General features: G+C 37.1%; 1 protein-coding gene across 1 annotated transcript in view; it reads left to right on the top strand.

Annotated features, from left to right (window-relative positions):
• Positions 1-19,346, top strand: part of Notum (palmitoleoyl-protein carboxylesterase notum) — a 28,261-nt gene extending 8,915 nt beyond the window's left edge. Inside the window, exons 2-4 of the mRNA XM_017619146.1 lie at positions 15,941-16,574; positions 16,659-17,162; positions 17,234-19,346. Coding sequence (XP_017474635.1) covers positions 15,941-16,574; positions 16,659-17,162; positions 17,234-18,360 — 2,265 coding nt within the window. The 3' untranslated portion in view covers positions 18,361-19,346. The remainder of the gene's footprint in view (positions 1-15,940; positions 16,575-16,658; positions 17,163-17,233) is intronic.
• The last annotated feature ends 1,621 nt before the right edge of the window (positions 19,347-20,967 follow it).

Below are 20,967 nucleotides of genomic sequence, written 5' to 3'. Positions count from 1 at the left end.
TATTTGGCAACTCTATTAAAAGTTTCAAAATGTTTATAGCTTTAACAAACACCTTTCATTTGATACCCATATAATTATGCAATTTTTTCATGCTTTAAATATTTTTGTATTTACATAACTTTACTGCGCCGAGAAAGGTGGTAACCCCAGAAAACAATTTTGCGCCAAAGCTTTTTCCAAGATCTTGCGTTTGCTAATAATTTTAGTAGCAATATTACATAATTTGTGCTAATTTTTTTTTTACCCTATTAATATAACCTTTTTAGATAAGTGGCAACTCTATTATTATATATTGTTTTTACCATTTAAACCGTTTAATAGCCGTATTAGCATATTTTTCACACTCAATTCACCAATTAAGTTTTTATTTCATAAAAAATGGCAACGCTGTTAGAAATAGTGTCCAAAGGCTTTTTTAAAAAAGGTTGTCTCTGAGCTAACCCTGGGTTAGAGAAATGCATGTTTCTTAATGCAGCAGCAAAAGAAATATTTTTTTTTCTTTTATTATTTTCTCATGAACTGGACTTCTCTTCACATTATTCAATTTATTCGATTTATGCTTTGGTACAGAATTTCAGATATACATACATTAATATGCATCGCGAGACGGACTAGCAATTGTGAAAAACCAAACACCAAACTATCCCCTCAAAGGACATGATTACTCTCAAACTAAACCTGGGCTAGAAAAATTCGTGTTACTGGCATTGTGTGCAATTTTTTTTTTTTTTTTTTCAATTATAAATTATATTCCTCTTCATATTAGTCAACTCATGGTCATTGAAAGAAAATCTGGCAGTTATTGTGAAGAAACTTTTCTAGAAACTAACTTTGGGTTAGAAGAGGGCGGATTTTCTGACTTTGCTCCAGCAAAAAATTTTAGATATTTACTCTGGTTCTGAGAAGATGTTTTTTTTTTGAACTGAGGCGCTGTTACTATTTAATTTAATCTCAAATTCTAAAATCAAATGTAAAACTTTACAAATTTAACTACACCAACCCTCAAAAGTTTACCTACACCTTTTCGAGTGTTTTATATTATCATAAATATATTTATTATGTGCATATATAATCACTACTACCATTGTAAGTATGACTGTGTGTGCTGTGAAAAAACATCTCAATTAATTCACTATCGACACAAAAGAGACGCCGCCGCAATGCTTCCAGCAACTGTCTACCGTCCATCCATTCATCCATTCGTTCGTTCGTTCAGCCAGCTGTTGCCTATCCACTACCGATATCAATTATTTACGACTGTCTTAAATACATTTTCGCGACTTAAAGCGAATCAAACGAAGTCTCTCGACAACTTAGCGATCACTCAAACATATCAAACTGTCACGTCGCAAATAAAAAAAAAGGCGTTCGTACAAATATAAACCAAAAATGGAGCTATAAAGCATGAACGCCGATGGACAGGTGTAAAATAGCAATTAATAACCGAGGTGACAATTTAATGCTCATTGGACATAAAGGCAAACTGAAAAATGGAATGTGAAAAAAATACATACCTACTCATATGATGAAAAAAATTACAAGTTGAAAAAGCGGAAAGTGACAAGATCTGGAGGTACATAAGCTGAATGTAACGCGTGAGTGAGTGAGTGAATGAAAGCGGAAAATGAATGTAGCGACACTAAAAAAATACCAGCAGCAGCCGTAAAAGCGAGCGAACATGCGCTTTAGTAATATAAACTATAAATCAAAACATGTGTTGGAACAAGTACAAGCAATTACTTCGAAAAGCACGAGCAACACGAAAACAAGTGCACACACAAATTCGTTAGCAATGCAAAAACAAATCACAACACTAGATGACATTTTCCACTTGGCTTTAATGAGTAAGGCAATAAAATGCTAGAAGACTTGCTTGAACATTTGCATACTTGTCAATTAAGCGGCGCTGGTTTGTGGTGCTTTGTTGGTTGGCGGAGGCGGAGGCGGAGGTGCAGCATCGTAAGTACAGCAGATTGTTGGTTGGTTTGTGTGTAAGGAATGCGATAGGCGCCAGATTGATATGCATTTTTTAATTCAATTTTTATTTTTTATTTTTTGTATTTTGTAAGTGCTTATAGTAGAATATGTGTGTGTGCGAGTGTTCAATTTAATGCTTGCAAATTGCTCAATTGAGTAAAATTCGCCGTGGCGGCATAAGTGGCTTTCAATTTGTAATTAATTATTATTAATTTATGTATTTGATTTTCCAATTAGCTGGTTTTAATAATTTATATTGGGGGCGACATCGTTTTAACAAAGGTCAAAGATTTTTGTTTGAAATGCAAAGAATAGAAGACTTAAGTTGGCTTATGAAAATCTGCATGTAAAGTTCACCATAGTTTTCACATAACAAATTATTTCTTTAAAATTAAAAAAAAAAACTACCATTTAAGAGTAAACCAAGAAGTTTTACAACACACCAATACCGCCAACAATCCATCGGGCCCTTGTTATAGCCCATTCGACACTTCGATACTTTGTGGAACACTTAACGTTTCACCTGACCCCACATCGAAGCATCCACATGGCCCGTAATTCCGTACTTTGCCCAGCAGGGTAATTTGTCCAGAATTAACACCAAATACACGCAGATAGCTCGTGGCCTACAGCGTAACTAAACACCCTTACGTGAAAATTTTCCTAGTAGCGCTGGAATTGTCAAAGGCTTTTGACACTGTAGTATGCGACTCCACGCTGCTACAAGGCATTGAGCGCTCTGTCCTCTCAAAGGAGCTCAAGTTTATTTTATTTTATTTTATTTTATTTTATTTTATTTTATTTTATTTTATTTTATTTTATTTTATTTTATTTTATTTTATTTTATTTTATTTTATTTTGTTCTATTTTGTTTTGTTTTGTTTTATTTTATTTTATTTTATGTTGATTTTTTTCTGTTTCGTTTCACTATTTTTTTTCATAAATCTTTTAGTTTTTATTTATTATTTATTATTAAGTTTTTTTGTAGAAGCCGATCAGGTGGGAAAAAGTTCAAATATCAATGGTGTACTCTCGATGAGAGAGGTAGGAGAAAAGCTAAGATATTTAATAATTTCGGCGACTCTTTCTGGCTTATATATTAATTTAAACACTCGAAAATAGATTATTATACAAGCCAGAAAGAGTTGCCGAAATTATTTAATTTCTTAGCTTTTTACACATTCTGTCGTGTAAGCCTGTTTTTATATCAACAATTTTTTTAATTAGCAGTTCATACGTACTATCTCTATCGGCCTCAAAAAAAAATTTTGTATAGCTATCCACTTGCATACGTACATATCGTCGTTTAAAGTACAAAACCGCGTAACTGACATTTTTTGCCAAAAATTGGATTTGCTCACACAAGCTTTTGGCTCAAGCCTTATCCTTTCGTCCTGAAATATACTAGCCAGAAATGCGACTGCTTTATAAGAAAGAGAACCATTTTGAAATATGAGTGTTTTTACTCTCTAGAAAATAATTTATGCAACCTCACATACGCGGTTTCGCATTTTGTTGATACGCGGTTTTGTACTTTAAACGCCGTAATGTATCTACCTTCAAACAAATTGCGCGCTTGACTTGCAAATTTCTTATATCAATACCTGTCCCAACGGAGACAAGTGCCACATACCACATGCCATACATCATTCATTCATCAAAGGCAAAAGCCCAAAAAGCCTCAAGCGATATTGGATAAAATCCGCTGGCTAACAGATGCTTCGGCGAATTGAACGCTAATTGGTTTATTATTGGCTTCGCGCCGCCACCTCCTCCTCCTCCGCCACCTCTGCTGGCAACGACTATTGACTTTGAGTTCAAGCGTTATGCATTTAAGCAATTAACACGCATTGGCTACACTAAACGAACGAGAAAATAATGAGTAAATGTATAAATTTACGAATGACTCTGAATTAGCAAGTCAGTTTGAGGACGGTGGCAGCGGCAGCGGCGAGCTGGAGTAGCAGCCGGTTGCGGTGCACACAAAGCACTTGCATTTAATGCCGCTCATACGCCGTGTCGTACCGCTATGGCTAAATCAAAGAGAATAAATATGTGTAAAAAAAAACAAAAATCGAAGAGAGAGCACGAAATAAAGAGCAAGAGAGCAAATGAGAGTGTTAAATTTGTTGTTGTTTATATGCACGGCGCATTTGCATTGATTTTCGCTAGTTTCCGTTTGTCTCGTTCAGAGAGGCTCCAAACGCCTATACATAGCTCCATCTCCCAACAATAACAACCACACATACATACATACATACATATGTATCACCTAGCGATCTGTAGTGGGAATTCAGTTTTGATTATCGGAAACATGTAAGTGGAATGCCGCGCATCTAAGATGCCGCTACGGCGCAGCGCATGGCGGTAAACTTCAAAGTGAAATCATGGGTCGTTTGGTGTTGAGTGGCGTGTCACGCCAACCCTCTCGGCAAGACGACAGCAGCAACTACAACAACAACAACATTACTGTTGCCCGAACCAAAATGATAATGATGATATAATGGCATGGCGTTAAAAAGAAGAAGAAAAATATTTATTTGGTTGATGTTGTGGCGCTTAAATATCGCTGCTATGCTGAACTTTGATTTCACGTGTTGTTGTTATTCGTTTCTACTTTTCTAACTGCTACTTTGCTACTGAGCAATTGGCAGCGGTATTTAGAGAATACATACATACATGCTTACATATATATTTTTGTACTTGATGCAGCTCTAAATAGCTAAATGGGTATTGTAATGTTGAAACCTTGACTTTGTTAGTACACAATTAAATCGCCGAGAGAATAATGATAAATTTATCGACAAAAAATAATCCGATTGGTAGTCTTTCTTAAGTAGTGTAATTTTAGTGCTGCTAGTTTTACTGTCAGCTTTAGTAACATTCAAATCGGTTAGCCTTCAAACGAAGAAAATTGCAAAATCGATAAAGATTGTAATGTTGGAAAACTCTATGTAATATCGATACATAAAAGATGGTAATCGATACAAATTATTACCATTGAATAAATTAAGTGTAATTTCGATAATTGTAAATCTATAATTATACTGCAAAAATATTTTCATAAATATATGTATATCGATAAAAATATATCGGAAATTTTATTGACAACTGTAAGTTGTCATAACTAAAAGTATATGTACATTCTTCCAAAAATATTTTTATATACATAAATCGGTTAGAAATCCACTGAGTCAATTATAGCATTCATAATCAATTATGATTTCAGTAAATATATAAATAAATAAATACATATATCGATAGCTGTGTCAATAAAAATATCGATAATGATTTTTATTTTAAATATACGTATGTATATCGATAACAATTACACGACATTTGGAAATAATAAAAATGTTGCCTAGTACTGTTAGAAGGGCATTAGTAAAAAAATTGGCTTCGCGCCTTTTGCAAACTCCCGACACATAAATATGTTTCTCGAAAACACCCTGAAAGTTCTGAAAAATCTCAAAAACTAAAACACGAAGAATCTCGAAAGTTCGTTTGAAAATTCTTTAGGGTCATCTAAGAAAAAATCCCGAAATCCTCTAAAAATACGCCGAAAAAAATACGAAGAATCGAGAAGCCTCAAAAAGTCTCAGTGTACTGAAAAAATTTCGCTAAGAAAACACAAAAAATTCCGAATGAATTCCGAATCCCAAAAATAATCTGAAAAGTACCAAAAAAATTTCGAAAATATCCGTAAAAATTCCGAAAGATCTCGAAAAATTAAGCACCAAGAACCCCGCAAAAAAGCACAAAACATCTTTTAAACAAATTTTCAAAAGTCTTAAAAATTCGAAAAATGCCTAAAAATTCCGCAAAATTCAAATACATACGAAGCTTTCAAGAAAATTTCGAAAAAAATCAAGAACGACACCCGAAAAATTACGAACTCCGACAGTGCTGAAAAAAAAATCTCGAAAAATATTAAGAAAATTTTCAAAAACTCGAAAAATGCCCTAATATTCCGCAAAATTCGAATACATACGAAGCTTCCCAGAAAGATTCGAAAAAATCAAGAACGATACTCGAAAAATTACGAATTCCAACAGTGCCGAAAAAAATCTCGAAAAATTTTAAGAACTTTTGGTAAAGTTCCGAAATCGAGAAGCTTCAAAAAATCTCGAAAAGTCCTGGAAAACTCAAAGTAACAAATGAGGAATCCCAAAAAGTTCCGAAAAAATTCCAGACCCGGAAAAAAATTACAAAAGATTAATCTCAAAAAATCTTTAAAAGTACCATATCTCGAACGAATTCATAAAACATGCGCAAATTTCTCGAAAGTTCCTAAAAAGTTAAAAAAAAAGAAAATTTTCGAAAAGTTTGGAAAAATAGCACATTAAACAAAAATCCAGTGATTCATTGACGAACAATTGGAACGACTTACGCGTAAGAAATAAAACAGACAGCTTCCGCTAAGAATTTCGATTTTTTTGGGGTCAATACTAATTATTTAGGAAAGTTGCATCGTTTTGGAACAACTTCTGATAATCAGGTGAGGAGTGGATTGTGCTTGGACTCGGACAGATAAACTCCTAAACCGCAACGCTCTAACACCGAATTCATTGATCTCATCTACAAAACAAAATACGAGTTCACAACCATATTGTCATATTTTATTTATTATATCGTCAAAATTTTGAACTTTCAATATAAAGCTTATCGAAAAGTTGCCACTCCACGCCCCGCTTTGCACCGCGCGCGCAAACAACCTTAATGCCAATCGAATCAACTCAACTTGAGTGAACTGAACTGAACTGAAGCTCAGTAGCACTTTTAATATTCAAATCAAATGCACACCCATGGCGCCGCAAAGACTAAATCTTATTTACTTGTATATGTATGTATGAATGTATGTAAATTGCTTGAATGCCGTCTAATCGCTTAATCAGAAAGCGCTGTTTATTGAAATATAGCTGATTTGATATGAATTTGAATTTGAATTTAATTAGTTATTTAAATTGTCGTAGGCTTTTCGCTTTTGTTGCCGCCTATTTGCCGCCACTGCACATTTCACTTTGTTTCGTTTCACGTTTTTTTCTTTGTTGATTTTTTTTTTTGTTGCGGTTTAATTTTAATTTGTTATTAACATTTTTCTTCGTCAAACAAACTCGGTAAGTAAATTAGATTGTGTTTTTTGTTTTGTTTGCTTTTGTTTTCCGCCTTTTGAAGTGTTGCTTTTTTTTGCCGATTAATTATTTTATTTTTGTGTTTGGTTTTGTTATTGTTTTTATTGACGAGATTAATTTGGCGCATGCGGCCTATAAACTGTCGGCTAGTCGTCTGATCGGCTATACTCGCATAACCGGCCAAGTAGCGGCGCGGCGGCAAGATCAAAGCTTGCCTGATTCGATTGAAGATTTGAAATGATTTCGTTGGTTATTTACGCACCACTAAATGAGCTACATAGTCAAAGTTGTAGTTGTAGACAATGTCGACGCGTCGATATGCTGTGACGTCGGACGGCAGTGACGAGAGGTAAAGAAATAAATGAGATTTAAAGAAAAATGTGAAAACACTGACGCTAAAAAAAAAAAACTGTGTGTGGAACTCAGGCGCGACTGAAGTGAAACTAAATGAGTATTTTTCTCGCTAATAATCAACAATTATTTTAATCTTAATTTTAATCTTAATCTTAATCTTAACCTTAATCTAAATCTTAATCTTAACCTTAATCTAAAACTTAATCTGAGTCTTATATTTAATGTTAATCGTAATCTAATTCTTAATCTCAGTATTCACTTAAATCTTAATTTAATTCTTAATCTTATTCCTAATCTTACTATCTATTTGAATCTTAGTCTTAATTCAATAATTTTAATCCTAATCTTAATCTAAATCTTAATCTAAACCTAAATCTTAATCTTAACCTTAATCTAAAACTTAATCTGAGTCTTATATTTAATGTTAATCGTAATCTAATTCTTAATTTCAGTCTTCACTTTAATCTTAATTTAATTCTTAATCTTATTCCTAATCTTAATATCTATTTTAATCTTAGTCTTAATTCTATAATTTTTATCCTAATATTAATCTCATTCTTAATCTTAATCTTAATCTTAGTATTAATTGTAATCTGAACCTCAACTTAAATGTTAATTTAATTCTTAATCTTAATCTTATTTATATGATTCATATGAGACCAGAGAGCACTAGTTAGTTCCGAATACTCAGAAATTCAGTTTTCCCTGTAGGGTTCTTAGGCGCTTTAATTGTTTGTTAGTCTACCCTATTCAATTAGAAATGTATTTGTGTGTCTGGATCTGTGTCTGTATGATCATTATACTTTTCTTTTTGTGTCGGCTGTGTAGGCAGTTCAAAGGCACTTTGATGGATCTCTCAAAGTTGTATTTGTTTGCTTATAATATTTATAACCAAACATAATTGCTACGATTCGTTTTGGTCATTTCAAATGAAATCAAAGCAGATAATTGAGGATTAATTATTTCTTTCAAACAAAAATTTTAACGTTTGTGGCAGTATCATTGATTTTATGAGCACACATATATATGTATATATATATATTTTTTTATTAAGTTCAGCGTTACTCAAGTGGATGTGTGTCGGTAGGCCTTGGCAGCCGTCTACATTTTGTAATGAAAATATTTTTTAAGAAAACCATCTCGGTATTATTTTTTTATAAGGAAATATCAAACAAAATCTTTAGTTTTTCCAATATAAATCATATTACTTGTAAACCGATACCATCATCCGTGTGATATTCGATAATACTTATTATTTAGATACTCTGGTATGGTTATCGATAGAAGTAGTTATCGATGTCCTTACTTATATTTTTATCCATATACTCTTACATATCGTTATCGATATTTTTATTCATTTTTATCGATACCTTTAATGATATCATGCATACATTTATGTATACTATATTTGTATCCATATACACACGGATATCGTTATCGATATTTTTATTAATCTTTATCGATACTTTTACCGATACCATACATATAGTTATATACTATATTTTTATTCATAAACTCACAGATATCGTTATCGATATTTTTATTAATTTGTATCGATACTTTTAACGATATCATGCATACAGTTAACAATAAATTCAGCAATATCGTAACTAATTTTTTAATTTATATATTTATCTATACCGTAATCGATAAATTTATCGAAACACTAATCAAAATTGTAATCTATAGAATATTGTTTTCGCTAAGAACACGTAGAATGTTACATAACTAATGATGAGTGAGTTACAGGAAAAATCGAATGACTTCACTTTGTAATCTTTAGTCATTGATTGCAGTCACAAATATTTGATTCATTAATTGGAACTTCAAAGATTCTAAATCAAAGTGATTGCAGTGATTTACATCTCTGGTGGGGATGTAAATCATTTTTCGCTGATGGTATTCAAACGTCTGAGGCTCAAGCACACCAGAACTAGAATAAGAAAAGTGCAAACTAAGTACTACGGTAAATTAACGCACTCAGTGTCGGGCACGAAGACACAATACCAACTAAACATAGTAAAAGCTCTAATGAAATGTCGCCACCGCCGCTTAAAGAAATATGTATGGACATATAACAATAATAACATCCGCATTCAACCGTCAGTAGCCGTCAACATTTAACGCTTTCAGCTTTGGAGTGTGGCGGTTGCATTGTGGCATTTATTTGCCGACGCAGTGAATATAGAAAAAGGCGCACAGTAGCATTTCTGATCCACTTACAAATGGAAATAAATGAAATGTGTAACGAAACTATGCTAAAATGCCACTGGCAAAGCTGCACAAACAAACCAGCGCTATAAGCCAGTTGTTTTTTTTTAGACAGCATCACCACCACCAGCTGCGCTTAGTGACAGCCACCGGCTTGCTGGCTAAGCTACGAGCAATTTGCAGGATGCGCTGTCAACTTGAATGAAGCGGCGGTTGCTTTTGCTTATTACTGCTACTAGCTGCCGGCTGCTGGCTGGTTTGACGGACTGACAGCAGCTAACTGACTGACAATAATTACATCATGATTGTACGCGAACCGTTGCATCAATGACTGACTCTACGACTGCTGATGCTGTTGCTGTTGCTGCTGCTCGAACTGGACCAACAACACACCTCGAAGTAGTTTGACTCAAACCCACATAAATACATAAGTACGTACTAGCTGAGATGTCTGTGCAGCCTAGTTAACTGGTTGGCCGATCGAATGAATGCTCATTTCGTTGGCACTTGGGCACTTGGCACTGACTGGCTGCAAGGCACCTCAACTGTCATGTCGGCGAAACACTTTGAGGAATCCGGTAATTTATTGATGATCGCTATGATCAAAGGCATGCGCAGCAAGCAATCACACACAAGCCGTTGAGTGTGAGTGCGACTGATGACGGAAGAAGAATAAGAAGCAGCAGACGAAAGGTAGAGCGCATTATTCGAATGCATTCCTGAGTGCCGCATGACCGCGCTGAACCAAAACCAGCCGCTGTGGCAACAGTGTACGCTTGTGATAACAGATTGTCTTTGATACTCTTTGGTAGCACGCCGCCTGACGACTATCTGTCACGTACATACACTGTCTTGCGGCAGGCAGTTGCTGTTGTGATGCTGCCACCCGTTGTCAGCTGCTTCCGCGAATTGCGCGACGATAGCGAAACGAAAATGGACAGCGCGTGCGAAACGCATGCCGCAGCGCGCCGCTGCACAATGATGGTTAGTGAGTGGACTAAAGGCGGCAGGAGTACTCGGAATTGAATGCGGCTGCGCGCAATGACAGTTATTGGCGCGCGCTTTGCTGCGCTGTGATCGCATCATATGCGCACACTTTTCTCCAGTAGCTGACAGTTAGACTGACTGGCTGATTGACTGACAGACGCTGCAATTGCGGGCTGCTGACTGTTGATATCATTGCCAACGCGCTCGTAAACATAGCTGCTCCGCGCTGTGATAAGTGATTGTGCGGTGATGTGTCAGTGTCAACTGTGCCGCCACAGCGGTAGGAGTAAAAGGCTAGTATCCATCTGTGACTGAGGCTATGACAACGCCTGCTGCTAGCTGGTAATTTGTAGCGCGCGTCAAACACGCGCGTTGATTGATATGCCAAGCTGAGATTTTTTCTACCTTTCCACATTTATTCTGCGAACTGGCGAGGATAGGTGCGGTAAGAGCGCGCTCACAGATTTCGTTTGCTATGCCGCGTACAATTCCTCACGCAATCGACGTGCGCATGATGCACTGCTGCACAGCGCACAGCTGGTTATCGATCAATTGTGTTGGTTGCCGTTGTTGTATGCACGGGCGCGCAGTACGCCTGACCCCAATTCGACACAAATTTCCATGCCGACAAAGCAATATGGTCACAATCGGACGCTTTTTATGCGCGTGCGCGCGCGCCCATTTCTCGTTAATATTCGCTTTTTATGCGTGCACGCACACACACACCTGCATGTTGAGGTTGTTATTTATGTGTAATCGTTGTTGACCATTTTGTTGTCTGGGCCTTTCAATTGGTTCGTTCGAATAAAAAATATGTTCACAATTTTTCGGCTAAAGTCAATTTCGATTTCGATTTCGGTTCTTTCCTTTTTTTTGCTTAAGATGCTGCGCGCACTCGTCTTTGATTTTTCGGCGCTGCGCGACGCGATATTAATGCAGCTTACTTTATTGTGCACTCAACAAAAATACATAAAGCCGAGCGCTTGTACTTGGTACTTATTTTCTTTTATTTCCACTTTAATCAGCTATGTAAGCGCGTTGCTTTGTTGCGCGCCGCTGCGAAAATCAATTGGATATCCGAAAACATTGCATACAAATACACAAAAGTCATTGAACGCAATGTGAAAACAATAACAATAAGCTTTATGAAAACAAGTGTTTTAACGATGCATATTAGTAATAGCAGGTAAACAACTAGCAAAAAGTCACGGCCAAGCAGCACAGTCTCAACAATCGCAACAACAAATGAAATTAAACAATGACACAAAGCATCACAAACACAATTGTTGTAGCGAAAAGAGACACCAAAAAAAAACAGCTGCCGCGAACAACTTCCCGAGTTTTTATTCTTTTTCGGTCTGTAAAATCAAGCGTCGCGGTACGCTACGGAAAGTTAAATCAAAGCGCTAATGCCGCTACTCGACTACTCGACTACGTTTTTCTGCTGTCGCATTTGTTATTATTGTTTCGCTCTGCTGAATTGTTGATTTATCGTAGCGTACCCCGCGGTCCGCAAGAAGTTTATATTTTTTTATAATTTGTTGCTTGTAACTGTTGTAATTTAAGACGGCTGACTAAGCTCTCCCGAACCTTGGCACTGCTTACGCAGAAGAGAGAACTTGAGAGCGAGAGCTTGAGACCTAAACCTCCTGTCGCTTAGAATCGCGAGTTTAATTCCCTTTGAGAAAGTCAGAATCCAACTACGGCACACTTGGAATAGAAAGAACGAAAATGATAGTGAATTGGTGACTACGCCGAAACCAGTTCGTCACCAAACCACCTTTGAGAAAGGATGAAAAGAATTTGAGCATTTTGGCCATATGCCAAACTTTGAATGTACAAGATAATCGTTACCCAAGGTATTTAAGTCTGCGATACATGATACGTGGACAGTCACATAGAATATTATCTGGGGTTTCCTCTACGAACCCGAAAAACCTGTAGTCCGTCTCTACAAAAGGCCCCCAATTTACTGAAATGATATCTTAGCTTGCAGCGTCCTGTCAGGTAGGAGTTGTGAATCTCTTTAATTATCTCATTTATTTTGACCTCTGCCAGTGGGCAGCATTTTGAGATTCCACCTCAGAAAGGCGCGGGAGAATGCTGGCTCCAAGTTTTGCGAGTCAGTCCGCCATTTCGTTGCCTTTATTTGCCGTGACCCAACACAGCGTCACTTTGTTGTGGGCTCCCAAGTGGTTGAAAATAGTTTTACAGTTTCCCACAAGCCATAATGCCTTTCCAAATAAGTCTAAGGCCTTAATTCTTGCCTAACTGTCCGGCATAACTGATTGAGGAGATCTAAGCGTTCCACACTCGATATCCCTGCAAGACTGGTGATGTAGCGTGATGTCAAGTGTATGAGTCGCCTCGGTTCGTAAATCGACACAGAAAGTGATCGATCGATTCCTCCTCATTCTCATCGTGTCAGCTTTTGCTAAGAGAGTTCATAAGTATTTGCTACCGTTAAAGTATCAGTACAATAGAACAGTGACCTGTGACGACGCCGGTAAAAATTCTTACGGCAGATCTGTGTTATATTGTTGAAGACTAACTGCCTTCCATATAACATATAACCCAGCTTGGGAGACGCTCGCTTGGCGCACGAAAATGCTGACTGATCTGCAAGCCCTAGCCTTTGGGATAACAGTTCAGCAAAGAAGAAACAGCTCACCATCTTCCAAATGACTACGGCAAAGGGACTCCGATGGTGTAATTCGTACAGCGAAAATAACGCCTTTAACTTCGTTGTCAGTAGAAATTACCTCGAGATCAAATGTAACCTAAATTTCGTTGGAAGAATGTACTACGCCTACATAGATAGGTTAAAAAACACCCTCTTTTACCACTCGTATTCAAAAATATGCCTACATAAAATCTTCTGCTGGACCGATATTTTTGTTTTTGAACACGAAGACGGTTGCCAATACCAATACCAAGACAGATACGAAGAGCAGCCGCATTCGAATTCGAAGACGAATGCGACGACTAAGACGAGCACGACTACAAAGACAGATACGAACAGGAATAGCAAGGCAAATATGAAGACGAACAGAAATGGAGGGATGAGTAAGAAAAAGGTTACGAACACGGATGCGAGTGGGAAGACGAAACGGAAGAATATAGGAAGATCAATACGAATACGAAGACGAATAGGGACATGAAGAAATTGCGGAGAACGTTTATAAACACAAATACGATTACGAACACGATCGCTAATACGAGCGCGAATATGAAGATGAAGATGAGTACAAAGACGAATACGAAGACGAGGTTGGATACGAATACGTAGACAAACCAAAGAAATTTTTGAATACGACGACGAAAGATGAACACGAAAACAAAGACAAATACTAGCACGTATATCAAAGTGAGTTTACTATAGATAATATTTATTTCTCCAAAAGTACGGTAAGACATTAAGTCGAAGACGAAGACAAATACGAAGAAAAGGACGAATACGAAGATGAAGAATACGACGACGAATACGAAGAGGAATAGGAAGCCTAATACTAAACCGAATATGTATACGATTCGCAGACGAATACGAAGACGGCGACTAAAAAGAAGACTAAACCGCTTCGGAAGTGTTAAAACAACAAAGAAACGGCCGAATTTCGAGAGTAACTGGCACTGCTTGTACACTTAAAAGCCCAAAAAACAAGAAAAAGCGAAATCGGAAAAAAACAAAAATTTGCCAGGCGTCGCTCGCCTCCTTCAACCATCCCACTGACCCGATGATGCGCATCTGCAATTCCGTCATTCAATAAATGACAGCGAAAAATTGCCTTCCACTTGAACGACTAAAATGTATTGACGGTAATATGCAATGGATTGCAACTCAATGAATTACAGTTATTGTAGTAGACAGTGTTTCTTTGCAAAAATGCTGGCACATACAAATAAAAAATGAACAACATGCATACATACATATGTATGTACGTACCAAACGTTGCAGTAAAGCTGTTGGCGAGTTCGACGTTTAACTGTTGTCCGGCATGCAGCTTGCAGCAAAATATCGCAACAATAACAACTACATTAGGGTGGTGCTTAAAAATATCAACAACGAAATTTTGGGCGCCCAATTTATTTTCTTCTACGTACAAAAAATACATCTACGGATATTTCAAAACTTCAAACTAAGTTCTATGAGCCGCTACCAGGGTTCGAAAAATTTAAATTTTTTTAAATCGCAAAAATACGACAAAATTTTTAATTGGAATCTCATAAATTTGACATATTATTGAAACTTATTCATATGAGCTCATAAACGTGTTGAGTAATAGTTGGTCAAAATCGAATTTTTGTGATAAAAAAAATGTAATTTTTGAAATTATCGCGGGAATCGTTTTTTTTCTTCTTTGTACGTAGAACATGAAGTTGATATATTTTAATGACCACCCTAAAGTACATACATACAAAATATCGCAAGAATAATAACAACTTCATACATACAGACATGCGACCACTGGCAGAAAAATAAAGCAACATTTCACCGCTATTGTTTTTATTTTCATTACAATTCATTTGTTGTAATTGCTTTGGTAGCTCTTATGTATATGTTTATTGTTGTTGCTGCTATGGCTGTTGATGTTGTTGCTGTTGCTGTTGCTGTTGATGTTGTCTTTGTACGAGTATCTCTTTCAGGAGGCGGTAAACCTCTTTGATCTTATCGCGCAGAGCTTCTTGCTCGCATTTTTGATCAAAGCAAGTTTTTCCGCCAAAGCGTAGGAAAAAACATCGTACAAGAAACAATCATATGAAAGCAACAATAGCAACTTTAACAAAAAACGAAAAACAAAAACAAACAACAACAACATTACGCAGACAATATTATCAAATAAAAAAGCAAATAGAAGATGGAGATTGAGATGAAGGCAATGTATGTAGTTTGTACTGTGCGTGTGCGTATACTTAAGTGATGGATGAGACTTCCCAAATAAACTAAGTACAGATATTTACATACACACATATGTATCCTAGTATAGCCATTGGAAGCGAGGGAACACAAAACGACAACGTGACGAGACATAAAAAAATTTTATAAAAATAGACCACAACCGCTTACGTTGTTTACTAGCGCCTGCCGGCTTTCACGACGAAACTCATTCACTACAAATTATTTTAATGAGCAGCGCTCTTTCACGCGTGTCCACGCTCTTAGCTTACCTTTCCGCGCTCTTCTTCATTGCATTTGCGCTCTTGAATCTCTACGCTACTCTACCTTGACAATCTTATAATTTTTACTTAATTTTTTCGGTTTCCTCTTCTCTCTTTTGCAGCAAGACCATGCCTCAACATGCAGCACAACTAGGGTAAGTCTTAAATGCAATCCACAAACCGCTCAGTCATGTTCCACAGCAACCCAAAGCTACTACAGCCATCGTCATCGTAGCGTTGCCTACTTTTCGGCGCCTAGCACACAAAGCATATCGCTTGCCCTGCGCTGCCTTTTCCTATTGCTTTGCTTCACCGCACTACACCCACCAAGTGTACTCGCGCGTTCCACATCAGCGCGTCGCACTGCTAAGGCCGCCATAGTGGCAACACCACCTGTCGCCGCACCACTACTTGGCAACGCCGCTTCATCCGCTTCCCTGCTCAACGCCACGACGGTGACGTCGCCTTTTATGTCTGAGTACGAAAAGAACTCGCTCGATTTGAGTAGCACAAATAAACCAGCGCCTGCTGTAGAAAGTCGACGCGCGCTAAAATTAGTCTTTCTCAACAATGCCACAGTAGCTTGTAATGATGGTTCGCGCGCTGGCTTTTATTTGCGCAAAAATCTCAACTCGAAGAAATGGATTGTATTCCTGGAAGGCGGTTGGCATTGTTACGATAAGCGATCATGTCGCGCGCGTTGGTTGCGACTACGCCATCTGATGACGTCAGCGCAATGGCCTGAAACGCGTGATGGTGAGTAAAAGTGACTGCATTTGCGGCTTAAGGAAATTTTTATTTACTTCTATTTTTGTTTTTGTTTTTTTTCGATGCTTACAGTTGGTGGCATACTCTCACCGCTGCCGAATGAGAATCCCTATTGGCATAATGCCAACCATGTGCTCGTACCATACTGCAGCAGCGATTCATGGTCGGGCACACGCGCCACAATCGATGAGACAGCCGAGTGGCGCTTTATGGGCGCTACAATAATACGACAGGTGATTGCCGAACTAATACCACTCGGCTTGGGACGCGTACAAGGTGCGGAGCTATTGTTGGTGGGCTCATCTGCTGGTGGCTTGGGCGTTATGCTCAATTTGGATCGCATTACCAACTATCTGCAGGTGGAACGTAAATTAATGGTAACAGTGCGCGGTGTAAGCGACTCAGGTTGGTTTCTAGATCGCGAGCCCTACACGCCGGCTACAGTCGGCTCTAGTGATGCAGTGCGGCTGGGTTGGAAATTGTGGCAAGGTTCGCTGCCCGAAGCATGCATCAAACAGTACCCAGCGGAACCATGGCGCTGTTACTTCGGTTATCGATTGTATCCGACACTAAATGGTAAGAAAATAATCCTTTTCTTGAGTTACACAAAACGTTAATTAAAAATTCTATTCACCTCTCATTCACAGCACCACTCTTCGTCTTCCAATGGCTCTTCGATGAAGCGCAAATGCGCGCCGACAATGTAGGCGCACCAGTCACACCGCAACAGTGGAACTACATACACGAAATGGGTGGCGCCCTGCGTTCCTCCCTGGACAATGTCACTGCCGTATTTGCGCCTTCTTGCATCGGACACGCCGTGCTTTCGAAACGCGATTGGATCAACATAAAAATCGATGATATTTCATTACCTTCGGCGCTACGCTGCTGGGAGCATTCTACGCGCCCGCGACGCCGGCGTCACAACGATAAGCAACAAACGCATGTGGCGCTGCCTGAGCGCCGGCGCCATCGCCCCGAACAGCAAACGCCGCCTAAGCACCACAGACACACACAACATAAGAATAGAGTAGCCAACAACAACGAGCCACAAAATGGTGCACGCCCGCGCTTGACCAAAGTGGAGCGTGAAGAACGACGTCGCCTACGTCATGAACGTCAACAAAGGCGTCTGCGCAAGCAACAACAGCGAAATCGCAACAACCATCGCAATCGTCACGAACATCGACGAAATGAAGGTGCGGCGAGCAAACATAGTAACAATTTGCCGCCTAACGACAACACGGACGCAGCAGCGTTACAGCAGCAGCATCCCAACAAAAAACAACGACCCAACAAGCAACACGCGAATGGAGGTGCTGAGCGCAAGCAGCGTCCCGCAGGCCAAAAGTCGCGCAAGCAACGCAAAGAGCAACGACAACGGCAACAACAATTAAAGGTACAGCACACCGGCAAATTTGCAGGCGAACTGCAACACGAACAACCGCTGGAAGAGGGAGCGACGCAGTTAGAGTTGCAAAAAAAGCACGCGCGCAACAACGCTGGCAACAGCGCTGCACATAATCGCGTACCACGCGTACCGGAGAAATGCGCGCTGCGTTTGCTCGAGCGTTGCAGTTGGCCGCAATGTAATCACTCCTGCCCGATGGTCACCAATCCGATAACCGGCGAGGAGATGCGCTTTCTCGAGCTGCTTACCTCTTTTGGACTCAATATTGAGGCGGTTGCGGCAGCGCTCGGTATGGACATGCAAACGCTAAGCAACATGGACCGCACCGAGCTGGTTAATATGCTGACGCAGCAAGCGAGCTGATCGCTGGTGTAGTGTAAATAATCTTGGTGATTTACAAACATATAGAGAAGGAATTGGGTGTGATGTAGGGGAATGGTCGTTTAAAGATTTATTTATTGTACTTTATGTAAATATTAGTTATTTAAGCAGAAATTTTGTGAAAGTTCAAATTATTACCGTAAGGTTTGAAAGCATGTGAGAGTGCACCACAGGAAGCGTGAATGAAAGCGCGTGCAATGTATACATTTGATTGTTTTTTTTTCTTTTTATAAAATTTGAATATCGTTTGTGTACATACATTTTGAAAAACTCATTGTAAAGTAGTTTAATAGTTATTTAAAGACAAATATTAACACCCAGTTGTTAGGCAAAACTAATTTATTGGTTATATTTATAAGTTATTTTAGTTTAATTTTAGTTAGTCCCATTTAGATATTAAGTCAAAATCCGTTGCCAATATTAGCAAACAAAAAAAAATAGTGAGTTCGAGATGGTAATTATTTGGATAACAACCAAAAACAAATTTACGTATAAAGTTTCATTGATCTATTCGTTTCTCAACAAGTTGTCATGGGCATTATCTGGAAATTTTTTATATAAAATTTCTGTATGTTGCATGGATCATGGATCGATTCCTAAAGCCAACTAACACTCCATTAGTAACACTCAATTAGTATGGATATCTTGCCCCCATCTCAACTTCTAATCAATTCGGCCAAGGACGATTTTTTCTCACATTTCGTTAATTAAGCTCTCCATAGCAATGGAAATCAGTCAAGGCCAAAACGGATACCGAGGCAGAAGATTTTTAAGGCATTCTTTGATCGTCACCGATCCAAATGATAAAGCGTTCAATTTTATTAATTCGACTCTCTAAATTTAATTAACCTTCAGCTTGGTTACTAAATAACTTTAAAAAATAAAAGCACACCTAACTCGAACTCACCAAAAAATGGCACATTTACTTAAAACAAACAAAAAGCCTCTTATTATGCTCAAATTATGAAAAAATAAGCAAAAAAATTGAAAAAAAAATAATTATTATATATGTACTTACTTACATACATAAATATAAAACACAACACAAAATGCAACAATGAGACTGTTACTTAATTAATTTATTATTGTTAATCAAATTAAAAGAAATAATAATAATAATAATAGTAAATGCAAAGTGTTATAAAAAGAATAAAAGAAATGCAAATTTGAAAAATGGCACAAATTAATACAACATTGTCAAAACATAGAAGAACAACCGAAGCTCGATGATGAACCTACCTCAATAGAACTAAAAACAAAAAAAAACTTACCACAAATTAACTATCTACTAAATACATACATATGTACACTTAAAAAAAATGTTATTTACATATAAACTATATAGCAGAAGAATACATAGTGCTTTCCCACAACTAAAAAAAAAAACACAATTTAGCTTAAAAGTTGATGACGACCTTATGCCGAATTTCCACTAGGCAATGAAATGACAAAAATTACTAATAATTCAGGGAACGAAGAAAACCGTTAAATATCAAGACTTTTATTTTTAGATCATTGCAAAATTGTTTACTTCGATCAAGAATAATCGTTGAATGTCGACTATACAAAAATCAAAAATAATCGATATTTTTTATTTTTATTTTTTCCGCCGTTTTTTAGATCTTCTATAATAAAACAAACACAAAAGTAACGATAAAAAATGTATTATCAAAATAAAAATATGAAAATAACGATTATTCGTCGACGAAAACAGAACAAATGAATAAGTTTCACCGTCAATTTTTTAATTGAATTTTTACGTTTAAAATATGATTTTTATTATAAAGATCATAACCGTTACGGTTCCTGGAATAATTTTCTACCATTTTTGTATATTTACCGTAATGACACCGGTTTTTGTAATGCCTTAATTTGTGATTAAAATTTGTGTCATTTCATACCCAGTGGAAATCCGGCATTATACCTGCTAAAAACAACAATACGCATTTAAATCCAAACATCTCAAATAGACACACAGTACTTAAAGAATAATGTCACTAAGTTTTTTTTTTTTTAATATTTCATATACATACATACCTTTTGCATCCATCCACGTTGTCAATAGTTTTAATATTATTTATACAATTAGAACCGTTGTTTTGTACCTGTAAAATCTTTTCAAAATATTATAATGAAGTTCATTACATACATATGTACATGCATTCACATAAGCAAAAAGAAAAATCTATAGCAACAAAAAAAAAATTTGCATTCCTTTAAACATATATGCACATTTATTTCACTTAATATTACAACGTATTTTTTCTTGCATTTATTTATTTATTTTTATTTATCAAATGGCTTTAAAAACCAACTCGAATATGTTTGTATATATGTACTTTTAATTTATTATTGATTTAAGCTTAGTATGCGTTTAGCCAACGTGTTGTATATACATACATACATACATACATATATATATAAAAAAATATATTGCTCCTGATTTTTCTAATCTTATTACGTAAACATTAAATAAACAGTTACATGGTTTAATAATTTAGTTTTATAAAATGTTATAGAATGCTTGTATGTATGTATTGTTGTTGTGTGAAAGGGAAATATGTACTATATTTAAAGAAAATTGTTGAA

This window comes from Rhagoletis zephyria, unplaced genomic scaffold (assembly GCF_001687245.7).
Source record: "Rhagoletis zephyria isolate East Lansing unplaced genomic scaffold, Rhagoletis_zephyria_1.1 Rzeph_scaffold_00035, whole genome shotgun sequence".
Classification (NCBI taxonomy): Eukaryota; Metazoa; Arthropoda; class Insecta; order Diptera; family Tephritidae; genus Rhagoletis; species Rhagoletis zephyria.
This window is presented reverse-complemented; position numbering and strand designations above follow the sequence as displayed.